General features: G+C 54.2%; 1 protein-coding gene across 1 annotated transcript in view; it reads right to left on the bottom strand.

The window, feature by feature from the left end:
* Window positions 1-2818: 2818 nt before the first annotated feature.
* Window positions 2819-23893, bottom strand: part of SMAD3 (SMAD family member 3) — a 124157-nt gene continuing 103082 nt past the window's right edge. Inside the window, exons 5-9 of the mRNA XM_065940034.1 lie at window positions 20598-20648; window positions 11079-11291; window positions 8773-8910; window positions 6279-6423; window positions 2819-3864 (exon numbers count right to left, since the gene is read on the bottom strand). Of these exons, the coding sequence (XP_065796106.1) occupies window positions 3741-3864; window positions 6279-6423; window positions 8773-8910; window positions 11079-11291; window positions 20598-20648 (671 nt within the window). The 3' untranslated portion in view covers window positions 2819-3740. The remainder of the gene's footprint in view (window positions 3865-6278; window positions 6424-8772; window positions 8911-11078; window positions 11292-20597; window positions 20649-23893) is intronic.

Below are 23893 nucleotides of genomic sequence, written 5' to 3'. Positions count from 1 at the left end.
TCTTGGTTTTAAGAAATTATTACATAAATATAAAAACACCAGAATGCTCGAGTGTACATTACTTCAGCATAAAAAAAAAATTACAGGATCACTTGAGAGAATTTCTCAATCCAGTTTACACAATACATGAGTTTTTGTGATAGCCGTGTTTCTGAAAGGTTGCTTGTATAGCAAGTCATCTCCCCACTCTCCCATCAGAGATGCCTCTTCAGTTTTGATCCATACATTTTCTGCTTTCCTACCCACTTGAGAAGCGCTGATACTCCTCAAAGACTGTTACTTGAAGGAAGGTTCTAGAAGGGAACATCTACACCACACCAAAGTGACACAACTTGACTATGTTGAGGTTTTCTTCTAGCAAAGATGTAGATTAGGGAGAAAACTCCCAACTCTGCCACTTGAAGTCACACGGTGAGATACAGGGTTCAGAATCAAACATGCGCCCTCTCTCGCTCCTGGTAACCCCCTTCATAAATAGTCCTAGGAGAGCATGCCAATTCCTGTCCCTCCCTGCTTTTACAGACTACAGAGAGTGGCCTAATGGGAGCTCTGGCCCCCAGAGGTCCTCAGAGCCTCAGAAATGGCAGCTTGGGGCTGCAAATGAAATCAGATCTCTGCCTTCTCCCCAAATGACTCGCATGCATGCATGACATGCACACATTACTTCAAGAAAAGCTTTTTCTGCGGTTTGAGTAAAAGCATTTAGCCCTGGAATATGTCCAAACTCCAGGAAGCCAGAGGGAGATGGAGAAAAACAAACTGAAGCACAAGATATGTGCTACAGCTCATTCCAATACGTTAACAATGATTTAAAAAAATAATCACCACGGACAATTAAAAAAAAAAAAATACAGCACAGACAACATAAGGACAATGGAAAAGTCTGCCAGCAGCCTTGCCCTCATGTCTGTTCCTCCTAAGAGTCAAGTCCCCGCTCCTGACTCTGGGCTTGTCTCAAAATGTCAGGTCTGCAGCCTGCCAGGAAGGTGGCCAGTGGAGATGATGTGCCAGCACAGGCCTGTAACCCGAACTGCCGGGGCGGCTACCTACTTGCGCTGGAAGGCTCCCAGTACTAAATAAAGTTAGGAGCGGGGAGGGTGTGGGAGGAGAGGAAAGGGAACAGAAGTTGGCTCCCAGGGGAGGTGCCGAGGCCAGGATCTAGGGCCCCTGCGCTATAGCTACACCCGGGTCAGCATCGGCACAAGCCGCAAGGTGAAGGTGGCCTGGCGGGGAGCCCGGGGCAGGGGAACAAGGCATGTCCTGCAGCCTGGACAATGACACCAAAAGCACTCTCCAGCAGCTGCCATCACCCCCGAGAACTGCCCTCCTCCTGCCCCTTCACCTGTCCTGTCTTTCAATGTATAAATGCCTTTATGCAATGCAGGACACTAATATTACACATGCCTCAAAGCCACTTACGCGGCCTCTGATGGGAATGAAACCAGATCCTAACCTCTAGGTACAACCAAATTTTCTTCTGAAGGGTGCTGAATGTGGTCTTCCCCACTTTTTCCTCACCCATCCTCCTGCAGCAGTCTAGTTATAAAGAAAAAAGGCCAAGTAAGTAGCTTTTGGGAAAAAACACAAAATTAAAACTCCACGCCTCCTAGAAGAATTCTTTAGCTCTCAGCATTGTGGGTTCTAAGACGCCATCCAAATGCAGCCAGACGTGACCAACCGGATCACCCAAATTGGGCTGTACCTGAAGCCAGCGCCCAAGTACCTGGAGGACAGCTGTGTGCCGTAGGAAGAGCTCACAGGAAGGAGATCACAGGCCCTGGAGACTGCTCCCCGTGGCTTTTAGTGGAGGCATTGCGACACTCCAGCCGAGGCCAAACTGAAGTTAGAAGCCATACCACCAATCTCAGACCTGACCGGGAGCAGAAACACACATCCAGGTGGTTCAGATGATTTCCTGTATCTGTAAGAGGCAGTCCACGATCATTTCACACCAGGCAGAAACTTCAGACCCACAGCATCTGGCCGCAGGTGGGAGTGCGGGGCTACGTGGTGTCTCTGGACTCTGACAACAGCCCTGTGCGAAGACTAGTTCAGGTCTGGCAAGGCACTCCTGTCTGCTCCTGTGTCCTCCGGAGGCGTGGTGAGCAGCCCTCCTACCTGGACTTCAGGGCTGGAGCTTCCGAGGCCTAGGGTCCTGCGAGCAAGGCACCAGGAAGCACCAGCGTCTCCACATAGCATCACAAATGTCATCACATTTGAGGTTTATACCTGCCAAAAGTACACACTTTCTTCCCTTCACCTGGAATAATACAGGACTTCCATAGGAAATCCCTTCATTTTTCCTGGTAGAAAACCATGCAAAAATACGGGATAAGTCATTTCATACAAAAAACAGCAGCAAAGAATAAAGTACCAATTGCAAGTGACAATTCCATCTGCTGTATTCTGCAAAAGGTCAGTATAAGAGGGCTCTTTTTTTTTTTTCCAGTTGAAATAATCTATAGTAGTTTCCTCACTAATTGCCACTGGGAGCCATACTTATTATACATTCTAACTGCTAGAGTTGTCACTGACGGTCCTCTGCCGTGAGCTAGATAATCTCATACCTCAGGGGAAAGATGACAGACCTCTTTGCACCAATTCTGCAGTTTTCAAAGGTGTAAAAATAATTTAATAGCCCTTTTATTTGTCTTTGTCGGCCTGAGATCTTTCCCTCTTGGTGAATTTGCTTCTGTCAATTTCAGCTTCCAAAAGTACTGGCAGGTATCTTCTTAACAAAACCTGGAGAAAGTTTCACTTTGAGAGAGAAGTTGCTGGATCCCACTCTGGTTTCTCAGTCAGTGTGCAAACCAGGGTGTTGTTTTTTTTTTTTTTTTTTAACTCAAATGTTTAAAAGAACATACGATGAAGGTCATTTAATTAACCCAACTGACTATACCAACCAATATAGCCAAATGCATGAGAAAGCGGAGCGAGCTCTTACAGGTGACCGGAGACCCTCGCACACCTCACAGACAACTACCTCCTGGGAACACTTCCCGTAATTCGGATCTCTCTTGAGATTAACATGATGATACAAACTGTATGTCGCATATGCGCTGAGCCTCAACAGATCCTGCCAGCTGCTGGAAATGAGGGCACATTTAAGGTCATTTTTAAAGAAGAGGTGTCTTACCACCTCTTCCCACCGGTCCCTACGTGCTCGATTCAGAACACAATCAGTAGGCTCAGACAGGTGGAGACCGATGAGCCCCTTCCCTGCCCCAAGTCAATTCAGCGCTCGGTACAGGGTCTGCTCCTGCCGGGGTTTGAGAGTACTCAGTGGAAGGGGAGGGCTGGGCCTGGGGTGTGCTCAGACCCCTGCAGGCTCCTCCCAGCCCAGAGCACCCAAGGCGAAGTCCACACTCCAGTCCTAACCAGGGGGCCAATTCCTGTTGGGCAGTGACATCTCAGTTTGCTGTCTCTTTAAGAAAGAAGGGGACCAGGGGAGGGGCAGGTGGTGAAACACTACCTGTTTGCTCACGCCACCAGAGCAGAAGCCATTTCTTACCCTTCAGACTGGGGCCGAAGGGCCAATGTGTTCAGCAGACACAGCTGTTCATAGAAATCCACCTCTGGGTTTGCTTTTGTATTTTGGAAAACAGGCTGATGCCACTTTGGTTGAGGGAGAAAATTTTCTTCTTTGACACCAGTGAGTTGAGTTCTGATTTCTCCACCTCCTACATGGCCCTCTTCCCCAAATCCACCCTCCCTCCCCTCCCCCTTCACTTGAAGTGTCCCTAAGACACGCTGGAGCAGCGGATGCTAGGGGAGCCCATCTGGGTGAGGACCTTGTCAAGCCACTGCAAAGGTCCATTCAGGTGCAGCTCAATCCAGCAGGGGGTGCTGGTCACAGTCTGTCTCCTGCAAGACATTTGAGAAAAGGGTGGGTGGGGGACATTTAGAATATCCAGTAGCACACACAGATGCATCAGAGTGGCTTCTCCTGATCTGGTGACAGTCTTCCTCCCAGAGCCAGAGATGCAGCCTGCCCTGCCAGACCCTGTCCTGGAGAAGGTGCTACCAGCTTGCTGAAACTGCCTGCCAGACTCCAAGCAGGAAGGGAAAGGTGGCGGCCCCCTTAAAGAGAAACATGTAAGGCAAATTCCAGGGTGCCCCGGAGGCCCACCAGTTGCCGTGACGGGCCCCTGATGGAGAAACTCCAGTCAGAGCAAAGATCTCCCCGGCCCCCTGTCCTAAGTGGGCACCCTCAGCTCCCCTGCCTCCAGCCCTGGCAGGCCACGATGACGGGCGTCTGTCTGGTTGAGGGGTGTTTTTTTACAAAGCGCCGACAGAGTCCACATGCCGTCGGTCCCCAATGTGCTGATATAATTCCCATCTATGGCCTTATTTTGGAAAATCTTACGAGCAGAGCGAGCCATGGAACAATTACTGGAAAAAACTAAGGCACACCACACGTTTCTTTTCCCCAAAGCCCTCTGTCTAAATTCAGGCTGGTTGATGACGCAGCTCACAGGCGAGCTCCCAAAGGCCTCCGCTGAGCAAAAGGCTATCTGCTGAGGCCGGAGGCGCGGGTGCCAGCTGGAGGTGAGAGGCCCGGGCCCCGGGCCCGGCTCTCGGCCACCGCACAGGAAGGGATGAAATCTTACTCTCTTGGCCCAGGAGGCAGAGGAGGGCGAGAGTGTTCTGGGAAGGGGCCGCGCCGCCGGTCAGGCTGCTGCTAGCGCTGCCAGGCGGCGGGGCCGCGGGCCGCGCAGGACTGGCTGTGCTGGCGGCGTGTCCCGCGCGGTGACACAGTGGCCCCAGGGAAAGGCTCTGGCCAGCAAAGGGCCTCTGCCCCCAGCACTTGAAGCTGGAGGGCCGCGTGCCGCGCCAGGTTGAGAGCCGCCAACCCCAGGGCGCCACCCTCCTCGCCTGGCCTGCGCATCGTCTGAGCGGAAGGTTAGAACTGGGCGTGCAGACTCGGCCCCGGGGCGCCAGCCTGACCCGGGTGCCTGCGTGCGACCCTCAAGACAGCAGTCTGAGTGTTCAGAGGGATACGCGGATCTCCCTCTGGCCCTTTCCCACTGCGTCCATCTTCAAATATTTCCCTTCCCCAACAAAAAACAAGACTAGTTTTCTAACCTTTCGTGTTGCCTAAACGATTCCAGCCAAGGCTAAGAGGTGAGCCAAAATGTCCCTCGGGCCGGGCCCGTGGGCCTGGGCGGATGTCAGGCTGTTATCACTGGGCAGTAAGTTCTCCTGAAGGCTGACCACGCGGACCGCCCAATTGTTCACACCTCCCGGATTTGAGAGTGACCCCACAGACCAAGGGCTCTGTTCCCCAGCACTGCGGGGCAGACACGGAGAACAGCAGCTAAGATACGGTAAATGACAGACGAGGATTTTACGGACCGAAATCCTCTAATGAGAATCTGACTTTCCATAAGTCACGCTCATCTGGATTTCATTATAAATGGTGGCCCAGAGCCAATACTGAAATGGGTTTGGCCCGGGTGCAGAATGACTGCAAAACAAAATGGATTCCAAACATCTGGAAAAATGAAGAGAAGGGGGGAATAACTTGCGAGGTGCTGGCTCGGGCTGACGTGTGGGTACCTCTGCATCTGCCGTGGAGCGGGGGCTGGGCACACAGACCTGCCTCTCGGGGCAGGTGTGGAAAGGAAAGGAATGGGCATCTCCAGGCCCACACCCGAGTGGTCTGAGAGCTTCGAGAGAGCAGACCAAGGACACCCCTGACCAGGGCTGCATTTAAACCAGTACGTGAAAGGCTGAAAGAAAATCATTTCTGAGCCAGTAAATATTGTTCCGTTGACCGCTGGCTTCTCCTCCCTTCCCTGCTTTCTCAATTTTAATATCCTAGGTCCTCAGGGTTACCAGGTCAGAGAAGGAGCCACAGAGGAGGCGAGGAACTTAACTCCTTGAAGAGGGTCGTCCTGAAATCATCTGCCCAAAACAAACTAGGAGGACACCAAGAGGGCATGGTTGTAGGCTCGGCATTTCCACCAACGGTGCGACTCCAGGCACGTCGGTCTCCCTCCCTGGGCCTTCGCTCCCTCACCTGTACGAGGGGGATGACACCAGCATCCCCACCCAACGCTGTGAGGATGAGATGCTTCCAGTGCCTGAGAAGATGAAACGCTGGGCAAGCACCGCTCAGCTCTTCCTCGTCTGATGGGACTCGGCCCCGCTCTGATCCCTGGTCCCTCTGCTCTTGGCGGAGAGGGCCAGCCTGGCTCATCTCTGAGGACCCTTGCTCGGCTGTTCTGAGTCAGCTGCGGTCCCCGCGTCCCCAGGACAGGCACGCCAGCACCCACCTGTACTCGGCTCCCCAGCCTTTGACGAAGCTCATGCGAATGGTGCACATGCGGGTCAGCTGGTACACAGCCTCGAAGCCCTGGTTGACAGACTGAGCTAAGAGGGCGGCGAACTCCTGGTTGTTGAAGATCTTCAGGTTGCATCCTGCGAACAGGACAGACGCAGAGCTCACGGGGACGAAGGCCAGCCTTGTCCTGAGCTCCCCTCCTGGTTAAAGCCACCGCCCAGGTCACCCAGACCAGCGTTTCTGCATCAGCCACAGACTCCACGCTCAGCCGCCTGCGGGGGGCAGCCCGCGTGGTCTCCACCCTGAAGCCACTGCCACTTCAATAGGGAGGTGCAGCCAACAGAGCCGTAGGGGGGTGTGCGAGCCTGGCCCCCAGAGCGGGGGGAAGACTAAGGGAGACAGTCAGCTGGGGCGCTCTGCCCTGGGTGAAGGGGCCAGGCAGGACTCCAAGGAACAGAGAGACAGGGCTGTGGCCCAAACACCCCCTCGGCGTGGGGCATGGTCGGCCGCCTGGGGAACAGAAGCCCATGCCCTTCGATGGAGGGGGTGCCAGAGAGGGCAGCTGAGAGGCTGCCCAGCCTGCCATGCCAACAGGAAGCTCAGCAGAGGGTCCTGGGCACCTTCCACCCAGGGTTCTCCGATGAATCCACCTCCGTTGGGACCGAGGGCAGTGAGAGATCTGAGCACAAGGCTGGGTTAGGGTGATGTTCACAGGAAAGGGAAGGTGTGTGCCTAACTTTCCCAGCAGTACAACCAGAGACAGGCACATGTGAAGCGTACAATAAATCTCCTGTTTGAAGTCCTACAGCCCAAGTGCCAGGAATGTGTCAACCGGAAAAATAAAAGACAAAAGCATGTTCCGGAAATGCCCCAAAGGTGAGCTGAGGCGACACTCACTAGCGGGCCAGCCCCGACTGGGCCCCCCGGCTGGCTGTGTGACTCTGGGCTGGTCCCTTCTCTTCTAAGCCCATATCTCCCTTGTGAACGGAGAGGCTGGCCTCAGGAGCCCCCAGCTCCAACATTCCAAGAACTAACAGCCAGCCACAGCCAGCTCTGCCCGAACCAGAGAGGCTGGGAGGGCCAAGGGGTGGGCAGAAAGCCAAAAGTGCAGCTGGGCTTCCTCTGCTCGTCTTCTCTGAGGCGACAGGAGGTGAAGCAGGGCCCACGGTGGGCTCCCGCCCCTGCCCAGCGAGCAGCAGACGAGCACACGGCCCCAGGCTCATCCTGGCTTGGCTACTGACTAGCTGTGTGTCCTGTGCAGGTGGCTTAACCTCTCTGAGCTTATCTCAACATGCCTCCCTGCCGGGAAAGCTAGAGTAACTGGAGAGGACTCAGTGAGCCCCAAGACAGACATGTGCTCTGTAAAGGCAACCACACGACGTTCTGGGAACAGAGAGCACCACCAGCATCTCAAACTGCATTCTTCACTTGACCTTGCCCGTGACCCGCCGCACCACCATCATCTGCTGCTTGGCAGGCAGGAAGACTTGCCACACTCGTGCCGTAGGCAATGGGCTGAGCCACACTCTCTCTGCCTGCCAGGCACAATCCACGCTCTGCGGCTGCATGTCCTGGGAGGAGGGGGCCTCGGGGGCTTTCTGCCTCTGCTTTCTATGCAAGGTTCTAGGTAAGATCAGCCTCTTGCCTGGTCTTCTACCCAGGGCTGGCCTTGTCCACACCACCCTCTGGTGAGCCTGGGGTGAGCCTGCCACCGCCTGGAGTACACAGTCCTACTCAGAAAACCCTCAACAGTCCCCTTGAGTAAACGTGATCTCATGTCCTTCCATGGCCTGGTCCCATCACACTGTCTAAACATGTGCCCTCCTTCACCTCTAGGCCTTTGCCCATATCATCCCCTCTGCCTGGAATGCCCTCAGTCCCTGCCCCCATCACCCTGTGCCTACTCCTTCCACGCCGGTGCAGGCCCATGGCTCCCTCCAAGCTCAAATGCCTTATCCTCCATGAAGCCTTCTCTGAACCATCCCAACAGTTGAATGCTTTTCCTCTTGGATCCAACAGCATGTGACCTGTGCTGCTTGCTTTGTGCTTAGCACTACCCCCCCTTGTATTAAGCACATTTGGGTCTTTGCCTTGTACACGGAGCTGGTGGGTTCACTCTGAGAGGGCAGCAGGAGGGCTTCCTGTACCCTCCCGTCCCCCTGCAGCTCCCAGCATGGCTGTAGGAAGGAAGGGAGGAAGGAAAGAAGGAAGCAAGCAGGCATACTGCCTCAGCATCTGTGCACACAGGCAGGAAACAGGTACCCACAGATCAAAGGCAGACCTGTCAGATGCTGCGTCTGCTCTGCGGAGGTTCCAGGAGGTCACAGCAAGACAGCAAGGCACAAAGAAAACCCAAGAGAAGCATCTCCAGACTGTCAGCGCAAACACCAGTGCGGAGAACAGGAAGAAGAAGCGTTCCGGCATCCCAGGCATGCGCCGCAGAGGAGAGGCCCACAGGGAAGGGGTGGGCGTGTAGGTGGTGGTACCTGGCGGGATCTTGCAGACGGTGGCTGGGTGCCAGCCATAGCGCTGGTTACAGTTGGGAGACTGCACGAAGATGGCGCTGTCACTGAGGCATTCTGCGAAGACCTCCCCTCCGATGTAGTACAGCCGCACGCCCCGCCCTAGAGAGATGCAGGTTAGCCGGGACCAGGTCTCCCTGGCCCCCACGCAGTGGTCCTGGCACCAGCCGCAGCCACCACAGGAGGTTCCAGGCGACTGGTTCTCTAGCAGCATCAGCAGGCAAGCGGGACCCAGAGCCCAGGCCCAATCCCACCGGGAAGTGATGGATGGTTGCTAAAGCTAGGGAGGCAGACCACCAGTGATCTGCCACAGGCCTCAGCCAAGTTACGCAGCCTCAGTTTCTTCATCTGTAAGATGGGGATAATGATAATACCTACCTCGTGGGTGCTTGGTGAGCAGTAGCTGATGCTGCTACTTACTACTAGGTCCCTTCCCCTTCCAACATTCAGAAACTCATGTGGTCAACCTGCAGAGCTCCTCGGGCAGCAGACACCCCAGGAGCCCTTCACTGCAGGCATGGCTTCATTAATGCCACCCCCTGGACCTTTCTCCTCTCAATGCATTTTTCTAAACCATTCCATAGGTTTATATCATTTAGTTTTTCTTCATCTCTTAAATCCACTCCAGATGGACAGAAATTATTTTTAAACTGGCCCTGCAACTCAAGCGGTTACATAAACCCTCCAACAATGAGTCTCTGCTCGGCCAGGGGATGTACTCTTCTGCCTGGAAGGTCTCTGTTCCCACTCCAGCGGGGGAGAAGCCCTGAGGGCCGGGAAATGGAGCCAGATTTCACAGGTGCACGGTGGAGTGGGATGGAAAGCAGGTGATCAGCTACAGGCCTGCCACCTCGTCCCACAGCCGTCCCCCGCCCCCACTCCCCTGCTCGGCCTGGCTCAGTGCTGCAGGACTTGGCATCTCGAAGACCCCTGGGTGCCGGCAGACCCGGGGGACCCCAGTATTACATTAGTCAAGAGCAGGAGGCAGAGGTGGAGGTGGGAAGACAAGATCCAAAGAACAAAAATGTTTGTTTGGGTAACTTTTAAAACACTATTTTTAGATACACAGAAGTATGAAGTGAGTAAACAAACCTCTGTGTATACCACTGCGGGTCTTTTTAAAACAAGTGAAGGGCTGTCTAGGAAGGGTACGGGCTGAGGGGCAGGGGCTTATGTCACCCACTGTGTCACACACTTGCTGTGTGCCCTCTGGCCCTCCCTGGGCATCAGGTTATTCCCTGGAAAACGATGCCACTGGTGCAGGCCCGTGGCTTCCCAGCTTTTAACTGCAAAACCGTCTCTGCACATGAGATCCTCCGTGAAGGCCCACGATACAGGCAAGAGCAGAGGTGCTCTGGTTCACATGGGCCCTGACCTCTGCTGCCCTGCTCAGCTCTTGAGCTTGCTCTAGAGCGCCTCGGCCACCGTGGATGCACCGAACAATGTCTGAGAATACCCACCCTCTCTACACCATCTCTACGACCCTTCTAGGTGACTCTGGATCACAAAGTTGTGAACGTCCTCAGCGTGATAATTTTCTGAACAAATCGAGGGCCACATATCACGGCTTCACCTTCCCTAGACTAAGTGATCTTTCGCCACGGGCTGGGGCACAGAAGACAGTGTTAGCAGTGGCGCTGTCCCAGCTGCAGGCAATGGAAGTGAAAAAAAGTCAAAGTCGCTCAGTCATGTCCGACTCCTTGCAAGCCCACAGACTATACAGTCCATGGAATTCTCCAGGCCAGAATACTGGAGTGGGTAGCCTTTCCCTTCTCTAGGTGATCTTCCCAACCCAGGGATCGAAGCCATCCAGGTCTCCCGCGTTGCAGGCGGATTCTTTACCAGCTGAGCCACGAGGGAGGCCCAAGAATCCTGGAGTGGGCAATACCTGTCGTCTTTTCACTTTTTCTAAGTTCCTAAGACAATTATATATGAAATGAACAAATGAAAGATGACTCCTCCAAGACAGACTATCTACCTGTCTGCGCTCCATATTTTAAGGGAATTTTTATTAAGAGAATGGCACAGCTGCCTTTCTGAAGAAATCCAAGGGTATTCCTTGACTGCTTTCAAATTTTCAGAGATGGTCTGTCTGAGGAGGGAGGAACAGGCAACCTGGATTCTACCTGTCTTCCCTAAACACCCTCAACAAGGTGACAGAGAGCCCGAGGGGCAGGTGAGGGAGGCGGCACAGGGTGGTGGGCGGGTTGCCGCGGGGGCGGTGGCGGGCTGGGGTGTCGGGGTGGGGGGGTAACGTGGCCGCCCCTTACCGATATGCCTCCGTGTCAGCTCCACGGCTGCGTTCCGGTTGACGTTGGAGAGCAGCCCCAGGCAGAAGCGCTCCGAGTTGGAGGGGTCGGTGAAGCCGTCCACTGTCATGGACGGCTGCGAGGCGTGGAATGTCTCCCCGACGCGCTGGTTGAGCTCGTAGTAGGAGATGGAGCACCAGAAGGCCGGCTCGCAGTAGGTGACGGGCTGCAGGTCTGCGGAGACAGGCCAGGCTGCTGGGTCAGGGAGTGTCCCCAGGCTCTGGGCTCCTGGATGGGGTCCCCGGGATACTCTGCAAGACTGTTTCCTCACCTCCCGGAGGGCATTATAACCTCCCCGCCCTATTCCTGTGTAAAACTCGCAGGATCTAGTGGGGCAAAACCCTCAGGTGTTGGGAGACGCATTCCGCCGGCCTCAGCACTGTTCATTTAGTCTGAGCTCACAAAGGCCCTACCCCGCCTGGCCTTCGGTCAAAGCCGTCTTCAAGGAGGTGCCGGGCCAAATCTGAAAGGCCCTGGGACCAACAGATACCTGGGCAGACGCACCAGACAGGCCAGCAGTGTCCACTGCAGTCTGGTCCCACCACCTGCCTTTCTTTCAAGGTCCCCATAGTAACCCGTGCTGGTCTCTGCGCCCCTAAAAGGGCCTGCAGCTTCTGGTTCTGCCTGATCACGGGCCAACTCCTAGCCCATCTCGCGGCAGCGTGCAGGCTGTGAAATGGCCAGATGACGAAGCTGGTGCGATCCCAGTGTCCATCCGTGCTCAGCAGTTGCAACCACACAGGCATCGGTGCTGCCTGCGGCGTGAGCTGGGTCCCTGCCATTGATTACAGAAGCTATCCTCCTCGTATCCAGATGCTATCCATCGGGGCGGCTGAGACACACACACTCACCCAAGAAAAACTCTGAATATATCCCAGTTGCTAGTCTGTGTCTCAGTCAAGGGCACCTTAGAGCAAACTGCCATCCTGTGAGGGGGTGGCTCTCAGAAGAGGTAGGCACCCCGGAAATAGAGGCTTCCCCTCACGTGACCCCACATTGCCTTTCCCGTGACTCGTGCCACCTCCAGCCGTTTCAGGCTCCACACCTGCCAGGTGCCCTCCTCCGGCCCGTCTCTCCATCATCGCTCATCTCAGGGTCCATCCTCCTGGCCAGGGGCCAGGCCCTCATCACTCCTCATTTGCCCCAGTGCCTGCCCTCTGACATGACCCCCTCCCGCCCCCCAGTCACCCCTTCCGCTGTGCACTGCTCCCGGGACCACATCCGGCACTCTGCCTCCTCGCATCCCAGGTGCTGGACACTCAGGGAGCTTGCTGCTCTCACTACTCCATCACGGGTCACTCACTCTGGCTCTTATTAATACATACATACATATACACAGACGGTCATTCAGGGTGCGTCTCTGGGGAGCTGGTGAGAGAGTCCAGGAGCGCTCACTGGACCAAGTCTCAGCCCTGGCCCAAGACCCCTGCTCACTGCCCGCCAGGCAACTTCCTAGAGCGAGAGCCCACGAGAACCTCTGCTCAGCTCCCCAGGCCACTGACAGTGTGTAAAGCCCAGGAGAGAAAAACCCAGAAGCAGTTCCAGGTGGGGCCAGGTCTCCCTGCCGGGCAACGTGGCCCTGACCTCCTTCCAGGGTCAACGTCCACGATCCCATCTAAGGGTAGAAAGAAGGTCAGCACACGCAGGAGGAGCTGCAGGCAGGTGACAAGCCTGCCCTTGCCACACCCAGGAAGAGAGTCAGCCGGAGGGTCAGGACGCCTAGGTCAGGTTTCTCCACCTCAGCACTACTGAGGTTCGGGCCGGGTAATTCTGTGTTTGGGAAGAGGGCTCTGTGGGCTCCAGGATGTGTGCGGCATCCTTGGCCAGCGGACCACATCCATCTCGCCCTCCCAGCTGTGACAGTCAGAAGGGCCTTCAGACACTGAGAGAGGTCTTCCAGGGGGCAAAACAGCCCCCAGATGACAGTCACTTCCCTAAATGTTTGACCAGGTCATGGAGCCCAAGCTTCACGCCAGACACAGACCAGCTGTGTGCTGGTGAGCAAAGCAGTTTAGCTCAGAGTTTCAGTGTCCGCAACTCCCCCTGGCCACCCGAGTGGAGAATCTCCTTTCTCACCCGGAGCTGTTTTTGGATGGACTGAGAGAATTCAAGTGCAGAGCAGGGCATGCATCAGACACTCAATAAATGGTGTCAACAGCAATTAGAATAATTTCAGTTATTCAAACTTGAGAACATCCTGTTCTTGGCCTGACCTCCAACCAAAGGAGGCAAAGTGTCCTTGCCCCTCCTTCTCCTGCCAGGGTGGAGCAAGGGAAGAGGAGGGAAGGTAGGCTGTCCAGGCTACTTACTGGTGAAGGGGGTGTGATGGGGGCAGGAGAGATCACAGCCTGCGGCCAGTACCCTGGAGGCTGGACTGAGCCTTGTCAGCCACATCCGGCTCTGGCATTGCTCGATGTTTGACATTCCAATGAGATAAGTTATATTCTAAACAATGTGCTCACTAAAATGTGAGCTATGTTGCTTTGGAAACCTTAAGAAAAACAACCACCACCACCTAAGAAATCCAAGTGCACTCCAAGCCTTCAAAGTGGCCCAGCAACATGTCAGACCCAAAAGGTACTGGGGAAGCGCTGCGGGCCCCACTTCCCAGAGGCAGGCTCTGCTGACTCTGCTGCGCAACCTCAGGGACATGACGTCCCTCTCTGGCCTCAGTGGCCCAGTCTGAACAGTGACTGCAGGGTGCTGGAAGCCACTAAAGCAGGCTGGGAAGGTCACGGGTCACACTGAAGAGGCAGCCGTGACTGATCTGGGCTGGCCTTGGCTTCCCTAGCCAAGTACAGAACCGAGTCCTTGTCCTCGAATGATAAAGCCAAGTCCAACACCCCCTGGGCTTAGCCCAGGCCGAAGGCAGTAAGCCAGGCTCCCAGGAACACTGACTCAGCCCACTTGTCAAAAGAAGGGAAGTCAGCAGGCCACCCGCTGGGTAACATGGGGCCAGAACACCATTCTGGTGATGTGTAGGCTTTGAGGTGTCTCAGAATCAGAGAGAGACTCGGGGTCCTCGCCCAGAGGCTCTCCCAAGCAGATCTGAGCCCTTATCTAAACATCCCTGCAACTCGCAGACGCTCACTAAACAGTGTTATGGAAAACACAGGATGCAGGAGCCTGACACATAATTAAGCAGATGGTAGTTTGGGGAGTGGAGCTGTCAGGCCAAGGCCAAGTCTGAAGGCTGCCATTTCAGAGAGTGCTGTCTGGACGAGCTGACCCACGTTCAGAAGCAGCACCCCAGCCATGCACTTACTGTGGTCTGCAAACCGCTGCCAGTCAGCCTGGCCTTTCACCTCTCCCCTCCCATCATCCCTCAGGACTTCTTGCAGGCACTTACGCCAGGGGAGCTGCATACCCGAGTACGCGCCCCACCTCCGGGGTTCTGCCTTGAATGGTGCTTTATTTTTAAACTGCATGTCTGCCCTCATTTCTTTTCCTACTAAAGGGCTTATCCACACCATGGTTCAGAACAAGACCAAGTCAGGACCCTGGAAAAGAGAAGACTATAAACAGGCTAGCCATTAAATTAGATGGCTATTAAAAGAGCACTCAGCTTGGCTCTGAGCTTCCTAGCAGACAAGGCAAAAAGGGAGCATGATATGCGACCTGGCTCTGGTTGGCAAAAAGAAAATTCTTACCAGTTCTGTAGGGAAAATAAAGCTTGTCCTGGGCACTAAATCTTAAAAGAACTCTTCAGTGGGGCCACTTCTCCCCCACAACAGTCAATACAGTCATTCAACCCACCCTGGATTCAAGAGTGTCCCAATAAAGGCAAAAGCAATTTTACATAAGGCTGCTTCTGGAGGAAAAAACTCTGAACATATGCAGCTCACAGGCTCCTCTGGGAGGACAGGGTAGGGTGACCTGCCCCAAGGAAAGTGGTTTCGCTTCCCCAGGCCAAGGACTCCATACACCTGGTGTGGCAGCTGATGGCGCGTGCCCAAGGCCTTCCCTCCACACGGCTCTGCTCCCAGGCAGACTGCTGAGTTTGTGCTAATCCCTCTTCCTGTGGCAGAGGTGTTGCAGACGCAGGAACCTCCCGCTCCAGCCACTCTCGCCCCCCAGCCCCTGCCGCTGCGGTGAGGGCTAGATTCCTTGCGGGGCAGGGGGCACTTAATTCTCCACTGGCCCCCTGCCAGCCTAACGCACTGGCTGGCTCTGGTTCTGAGCCCAAGTCCAAGCTGGCATAGGCTTTCTGTTTTGTTTAAGGGAAAGAAAACAGAATAAAACCCAGAAGGCAACACTTGGATTAAGGGATGCCTATTAAAAACACGTGCAAGAGATCCAAATCCGGGAAAGGAAAGGGGGGAGGCCCGAGCGGGGCAATTAGCTTTCCGCTATACGTCGAGAGCAGGGAGGGGGGTGAGGAGCGGGCGCGCCGACGCGGTGGAGCTGAAGGTCAGAGCACCAGCGCCCGCCTCCGTCTGGGCCCTGTGGAAGAAGACCCCACACCCTAGGCCCCGTCTGCCTTCCACTGCCTGCGCTGCTCGTCCCCCTCGTCTGCTGGGACACGATCCTCAAGGCCCAGCTCAGGTGGCTGTGAAAACATTCTCTCGCCCCTGGTGTCTGAGCCGCCTGCCCACCTAAAGGTCAGGTCCCTGCTGGCCCAGGCCAGTCATCCCAGCAGCCGAGCACCAATTCCAACTGGTCTCGTGAAGGATTAGGCCACAAGCCCACTTTTACCCAGAAAGGACCCCTGCTCTGTCAACCTAGGACCAGTCTACCGAGACCAAGAACAACGGCGAAGTCTCAGCTGGACGGCCGCCCGGGAGTCTGACGGTCCAGCCAGCGGTTGACTTCCTGCCACGAGGACGTCCACCTGTGGTGCCCCGAGCTTGTGGAAGACGAGAGCTCAATGAGGCCTTGGAAAAGACACCTGGGATTGGGTTTGGGCTGTAAGGGGGTCCCCCTGCCCTCTCTTGAGGGGCCAGGGGTCTTCTTGCTACCTTGGCCACCAGCAGGAGAAGAAGGCAGCTTCAGTCCAGGGCCCTCTGGGAAACCATCACCTCTTTCAACTCCAGCTCAATTCCTGCCCCTGGACACTCCCTGGTACCTCACTTCCCGAGTCAAAGCCTCTCCAGAGATGTCTCACTCTAAAGCAAAGAACAGCTTACTCACAGGCAGGATCTGGCTCGTTATCTCTCTCCACCTCCCCCACTCCTCCCCCTGCATTTGCTCCAATCCTTGACCTAAATCCTTGGAAATTCCAGGTGATTCATCCAACACAATGTGTAATAACAGGAACCTCACCTGCTCACATCCCTTCCCTGCACAACAAAGCCCTGGGATCTCCCCAGAGCCTGCGGCTGGCCAGAGGCTGAGCTGGCTCTCAGTCACTCCTGGGGCTCCACCATGAGGCACCCCAAGTGGCTCAGAGGCTCAATCTTTTGCCTGGAGCAGGAAAGAAATGAAGTAGTAGCCAGATGTCCTATGCCTGCTTTCTTTCTGTATAATAACTTCTTTACAAGAAATAAGAGGTGTCCTGAGATGCCCAGATGTCTCTGGGAGACCTCTCCACGTACCCGTCAGCATCCTACAGTTTGGGACATTCGGCCGTGAAAGAGGAATGCAGAGGTGGTGGCTGTGTGCCGCCCCCCACCACCTTTTATCTGTCCTGCAGCCCACTGCCGAGGACTGCAGCCCCCTCCCCACACCTGCTCTCCAAATGATGCCCCTGACCCCCGAGGAGCTCTCTCCTTACCCCTCACTTGGCATCTCCACAGAACCTGCCCACCCCTGCGCTCAGCATCCCTCTCCCCTCTGACTGTTGGGCCCCATCCTCCGCCTAACCCCCCGGCCTCTTCCCGAGACACGTCTCATGAGTCCATCCTTGGGTCTCCCTCTCCACAGTGTCCATCCACCCCCAGGACTTCAGCCGAACCTTTGTCAGTGTTTCCCAAGTGAGGTCTATAGAACGGTCCACGGGATCCTAAGAGAAGTGTTCCAACAGCGGTCGGATCCCTGGAGAAACGCTGGACCAGTCAGGCCTCCTTTCTGCAGGACTCTCAGAGGCTTTACGCTGCGAGTGCCCTGGGGGCCCCAGGAGTGGGCATGAGACAGGTTTTCCAAACTCATCTAAAGATAAAACCACGTGTCTGACCCACTACAGGCAAGGCTATCACACATGCTAATGGCTCCGAAGCTGCACCTCCAGCTGCAGCCTCTCTCCTGACCGTCCCGCTGCTTCCTGGACTCAGGTGAGCAGAGGCACCTCCCTGTCACCCTCCTCGCCAAACCCCGTCCCCCATCTCCTGGGGTCCGGCCTCAGTGACATGGAAGCCTCCCAGTCTTCCCAGTTAAAGCTGGTCAATAAATGCTGCTGACTCTGGCCCATGGTGCTCTCAGATGCCTTCTCCCGCTCCGCTACCCTTTCTCTAAAGCGTTCATCTCAGCCTCCTTCGGTGCTACAGCCTCCTAAGTGGGTTTTTTGGGAGGGGTGGGGCAGGGGTGGTAGCCCCAGCAATGTCTCCTAAAATTTAAATTCCACATAGTGGCCAGATTAATCATTATGAAGCCACCATCAGATAAGCGCCCCAAACTCAAAACCTGCCCTCTTGCCTTATCCTGTAGGCAAGGCGGGGCTATGGAAGTGTGGCCTTCCGTGCTCTTTTCTCAGCCCTGGCAGCCCCTCAGCCTCATCTCCACTGTGCCTCCCACAAGCCAACCCACCACACTGCCAGCCATCCCCAGAGCTCAGCCCGCCCGTTCACGCCAGTGCTTCCATCAGCAGTGCCCTGCCCTCCTTCTCTGCCTCCTCGCAGCATCCTACCTATCCTTCAAGGTCCAGCGCACATGGGTCACAACTCTGAGGTCTCCCCACCCCGCCTGGCACATACACTTCCCCTGTCCAATATGCGTCTGCTCCTTTGGCCCTGGGCGCAGTACATCACCGGTGACAGACACCTCTAGCCACTCCACCAGACAGTGAACGTTTAAGGGTCTTCAGCTCTGGACCCCCAGCATTGGTACATAGTAGGAACTCAGCGAATGAATGAGTAAATATGGAGAAGACACTGACCACCCTGCATGATGGCCCCACTGGAGTGCCACCATTCCCTCCCTTTAAGCCCTCAGGGTATTTCATCTGCACCTACCTCTTGTTTTATATAAATAGCTATTTACAGTCCTGCTTATTTATCCCAACAAGGCCGACAACATTTGATGTCAGGGTCTGGGGCTCCTCTTGGAATTCCCCTACCTGGGCTGGCATACAGAGACGGAGCAGGAAGTACCGGCAAACGGCTGAGTGACGAAGAGACAGGCGAGCAGGCAGGGGTCCCCACCAGGGACGACATGGGACACCAGGACCCTCAATCTGACACTTGTTCCCTCCCTGAGCCGAGTTCTGCTGAGAAAGGGGAGAGCTGGTCCAAGTGGCCGAGCAAGGCAGGGTCCTGCTGCATGTGGGGACACAAGCTCTGGGCCCCCAAGGCCTGAGGTCTCCATGTCCTAGCTGTGTGAATGGGACAAGTACATTAACCAGTCTGTTCCTTGGTTTCTTACTCCACAAAATGAAAAATTATAGCACTACCACCTTATTTAGTTGTCATGAAGATTCAGCTAACATGCATGAAGTGCTCTGAACATCACTCAGTAAACGGCGAGTTCTCAAGAAATGCCAGCCATTGTCATCACCATCCTCTCATCTCCATCCAGCCCTGATGCCAAGGCGATGAGACAGTAGGGGTCCTACCAGTGGTTTTGAGTGGGTGAAGGCCGGGGTTCGAGGGCTCACCAAGCAGAAAGGAAGCCGGGCCTGTCAGCGCCAGAGTCTCACCATGAGTCCTTCATGACTCGTCAGCTGACTCGTGCCCCCATCCACATCTTCCCAGCAGAGTGGCTCCCCCCTCTCTGTCCGCCAGGTTTGGAGGCTGTTCCTTCATTTGGAAGAAATGGCCTTATAATTCCTGACCCTCAGACAAGAGGCTGAGGGACACGGCAGCAGGCCGGGAGGATCGTGCCAGTAGGGCTCTCTGCCTTGGGGCCAAGTTCAAGGACACGCTGTCATCCTGGTCTACGCAATCTCGAGGGGAATGCAGAGTGAGCACCCACCCAGGACAACTTTCAGTCCGAACCACCAAGTCAGGCAGTGGGGTTGCCAGGTCAACCACCAGCTCTGATGTTTGTAGACTGAAAGGGCTGCCGTAGTGGGGTCAGAGGGGTCAACCTCCAAAGCGGAAAGCCCAGAGTGACGTTCACAGCCAAGGCCTTCAAGTTAACATGAGCTTCCAGCCTTCAGAATTTATGTTTAATAACTCCATCAGTCCTTTCACATTGGGAACATACACCGTGGTATTATTTTACAAAGACACTAAAACAGATCCCCCAAAGTCATATTTCACACTGCCCACTCGTCAGTCTGTATTAAAGGGTTTTCAAGGAGCTCCCACACATTCCAAATGATGACTCTTCATCTGATGCTATCAGTCAAGGACTGGGAATAACTGGGAACAAAAGCCAGGCCAATCCACTCTGATTCACCAAGTATGGATATTAACTCCTTTGTTCCCTGAGCCACAAGTCAAGTCCCAGCAGTACAGGCCAGAACAAAATCAAACTCACATTCTTCTAAAGCTGCCAGACCAACTCAGGAAAAAAATTCCCCTAAATGAGAACTGAACAAATATTTCATTTGTTTTGAGCCCTCTGGCAGGCCCCACACTGAAGCCAAAAGACGATCCTGGACTAGAAAAGCAAATCTCACAAAAATGACCCAGAAATCAAACATCTGAGAGAAAGTTGTGGAAATGATGGCCCAGCTGCTCCAAAACATCATGAGATAATGCAAGATGATCAATGAGACATCTAAGCATGGAAATGTGTTTACAAAATAACAGAAGATAGAAGGAAAAACTGAATATGAAGTATTATCTCAAAGGCAAAGCACAAATAATGTGCCTGATCCAAAAACATCAGAGGACCAAGATAAAACAAACACGTTTGTGTGAGGGTAGAGGGATTATGGGTAACTTTGCAATAAAAAAAAAAAAATTCCTTATATGGTACTCTTTTAAATAAAAATGACATCACTGTCAGATGAGGTGCTCAGATGAAATCCAAGTAAGTGTATCTGAAACAAGTCCCCGAAAGCTGGGGGCTGTAGTCTGCACCACTGCCCGTGGCTTTGCATCAAACCACACACGGATGCTCGCCGACCACAGACCCTCATATTTCTACAGCACAAGATTCAGGGGATTTTCATTCACTCGTGTCTAACCGCCTCCCAGGGGAAATACAAGCCTGGCCCACGGCTGCTTTTCCTGCCACCGCTGTTCTCAGGTTTCCCATCCTGTGGGTGACCCCAGAAGCTATGTAAGCAGAAACCTGATGGGTTGTGCTGGGCGGATGCTGGGGGCCAGGGGTTGGGGGGGAGAAGCCTCACCTTCACAGGGCCTCCTCCCCACACCAGCCACCAGCCAGGGCTACAGCTAAGGGGGGTTCGAATTGTACAGACAAGAAGCTACTTACCCAAGTTATTGTGTGCTGGGGACATCGGATTCGGGGAGAGGTTTGGAGAACCTGCAAGGTGAGACACTGCTGTGAGACTTCAGAAAAGACTGTGGGCCTGGGGGCGAGATGACAGGAGGTGTGCATCACACTGGTGTGGGAAGAAAACCCTGGGCTGGGCCTCCATGGCCCAGGAGAAGGCCGAACCTCATATACCCTTGCCGGTGCACTCGCTTCCCCGGGTCCCAGCTTCTTTATCTGCGCAACCAACAGATGAGCGGATGACCTCGGAGTCTCTTCCACAACTCGAGGGGTTGATGCGTCTAACCAAGCCTGCAGCAGAGGGCTGCTGCGGTCCCAGCCTGGGCACACAGACCCCACACTGACACGCCCTGTTAACTGGGGGAGACCCTCTCCCCAGGTGCTCCAGGCCCCCAGCAGCGAAAGTGAAGCTTGCAGCCGCCCAGACCCCTCTCTGCTCTCAGAGCTCAGGGTCTGCAAATACCAATGCAGGCATTCCCAGGTTTCAGGAAACTCACCAAGCTGCCTCAGACACCCCACAACTCAGCAACCAGACTGACATTTTATGCAAAACATGATGCTACACATGGGGAAAAGTCCTAACTACCCAATTCGTCCTATTCTATTATCTTTACTCGTTACTCCCAGTGGGTAGGTGGGTGGGGACCCACACAGCATCAGCCTTCAGAAAACCAAGCTACTGTTTTTCCAAAAAGCAACACTGGGCTGGTCGCTCCATCGTCCCTGCACCCATGGGGCTCCAGCTCCAGAGGGTTGTTTGTTTACTGACTGACAGCCCTTTGCACCTGGCTCCATTCCCTGAAATCTCCAGTCCTCCCCACTGGGCCTTCAGCTTAGGCTGCCTAGAGCTGTGAGCAGGGGTCTGCTCCTGCTCCTAAACTCAGCTGTGACCTCCTTGAGGACCAAGGGGGAACCATGGGTTTCTGTCTCGCCTCTGGCACCCAGTCTTCTGGGGGATGTGGAAAAGTCAGAAAAAGCAGAGTTTTCAAATCTTCCATGGTATCTGGACATGACACCATGTAGCCACGGGACTTTGGCAAAGTGGTTCAAACACTTTGAGCCTTGATTTTGTTTCCCCGCAGGTATAAAATGGGAGTGATACCATCTACTGTGTGATGTGTAGAAATGAAGTGGAATGGTGCATAAAACTATGCCTACACCAGGGCTTGTACACAGGTGGTGTTAGTAAGTGTTGGTCTCCTGTTTCAGGCTGGTCCGAATCATGGAGACCCAGGAAGTGGGACCTTCTCTCTGGTCTGAACAGACATGTGCACATATCTGGGGACACACAGGGCTGGATAGGGAGAGCCTTGGGCCCCAGCGGAGATGCTGCTCCCATCTGCTGGCAGGGAAGTCAAATCATGAGCAACTGGACTGGTCTGAGTGAAGAGCAGAAAATAAACAGGAGACCCCACCCACCCACAAAGCCTGGGGGTCCGCAAAGCCCAGGGCCTGTATTCAATAAACATTCATGTCCACAACAGGGTCCTACAGGTATACTACAGGAGGAGATGAGGAAGGGAGGACAGAGATGGGACAGAGAAAGGAAGGGGGAGACATAAGAGTTGAGAGGGTGAAAAGGTGGCTGCTTGTCCCATGTAAGACCTTCTTCTCCTTTGGCCTGTTTTCACAGGCAGACTGTGTTACTATGCTTTGCAGATGCAACGTTTTTTTTTTTTTTTTTTTAACAAACTGAAAGTTTGTGGCAATGCTGCATCCAGCCAATATACTGGGACCGTTTTTCCAACAGCATTCATTGACTTCATGTCTTTTGTCTCCTGAAAATTCTCACAATATTTCTAATTTTTTAATTATTGTTATATTTTTGATGGCGATCTGTGATCTTTGACAGTTACTATTGCAAAAAAGATTTTGACTCGTTGAAGGTTCAAGTGATGGTTAACATTGTTCAGCTATTAAGTATTTCTAATTAAGGTGTGTACACTACTTTTTTGGACATACTGCTATTGCACACTTAACAGACCAAGACAGTATAAACATTACTTCTACAGGTACTGGGGAACAAAAAATTTGTGTGACTTGCTTTACTGTGGTTATCTGGAAATGAAACCACAGTATCTCAAAGGTTTGCCTGTAATCCTTCCACAAACCTGAAGAGCAGCAAGGAGGGAAGGGGGAAGGAGAGGGAGAAGAAATATAGCATCTGCAGAGATGTTGCTCAGGGGGCTGACTTCCCACGCCAGCATTTAAAGCTGTGAGCTTACGGCAGGCACCCGGCATCAGATACAGGTCTCCAGTGCATTCTGGCTGGGTTCACACCGTCATCCACTCATCAGTGGTGTGTGGAGGCATGTGACACAATGTCCAGGCTATGTATCAAATGACCACATTTACAATAAACATGCATGTCCCCTGCATCCTTCTTTTGGGAACTGCACTCTCTTCTGGGCTATGTGCAGGGCAGGTGGCCCCGCCACATCGGACGGCTCTACATACACGAGGCATGCCTGCTGTCATCGGAAGGGAACATCTGCTTGGCTCTCTCCTCCTCACCCAACCACATGCAACGCCATGCACGTGCGATGTGGCAGCTGGGGTTCAATTCAAGAAGCCGCTGGTCTGGGGCCAATTTGGTCCCAGAACAAATGAGGCAGGAACATCTGGAGATGTGGCTGGAGATGACTGGGCTGGGCCCCTCATGGCAAGAACACATAGATCGCATTTGGGCATCACACAAAAATAGATGCTTCGGGGCCTTGCAAAGATCTTGCCTCTGTTCCAGCGCTCCTGAGCTGTTTCAGGTGATGAAGGCCACCCTCCATCACACTGCCAGCAGCGTTTCATCTGCTTTCAGCCTGCAGGGGCTCCGCATCAGCCTCTGGCTACACCTGAAGCTTTGAATGACTGGCCCTCCTATCTCTGGAAGAGGATGCTCCAGCCACACGGAGCTCTCTCTCACCCCAGAACTCACCAGTTCTCCTCCCCACAGCCCCTCATGACTCTGCCTGGCATACTGCTCCGCCTGTCCTGGCAGCCTGGCCAAACCCTATTACCTCCAAGACTCAGTGCAGGAAAAACCTACACCGCAAGTTACTGCTCAGTCCCCTAGTCCTTCGTCCCCAGGCTGGGTGGCGTGGCCCTGCTCCGTGCCACCAGCATCTCCCATCAGGACATACAGGAGACGGCATGGGGACTGCGGGCTGGCTTGTTGGTCTCCCCTACACCATGAGTCACTCAGGCTCCTCCTCTAGTCCAGATCTGGGCCCGTGGGGATTGCTCAGTAAATACTGGATGGAGGGACAGAGAGAAGGATG

This window comes from Muntiacus reevesi, chromosome 7, assembly GCF_963930625.1.
Source record: "Muntiacus reevesi chromosome 7, mMunRee1.1, whole genome shotgun sequence".
Taxonomy (NCBI): Eukaryota; Metazoa; Chordata; class Mammalia; order Artiodactyla; family Cervidae; genus Muntiacus; species Muntiacus reevesi.
The sequence above is the reverse complement of the archived record's forward strand: the minus strand, read 5'-3'. Positions and strand labels throughout refer to the sequence as shown.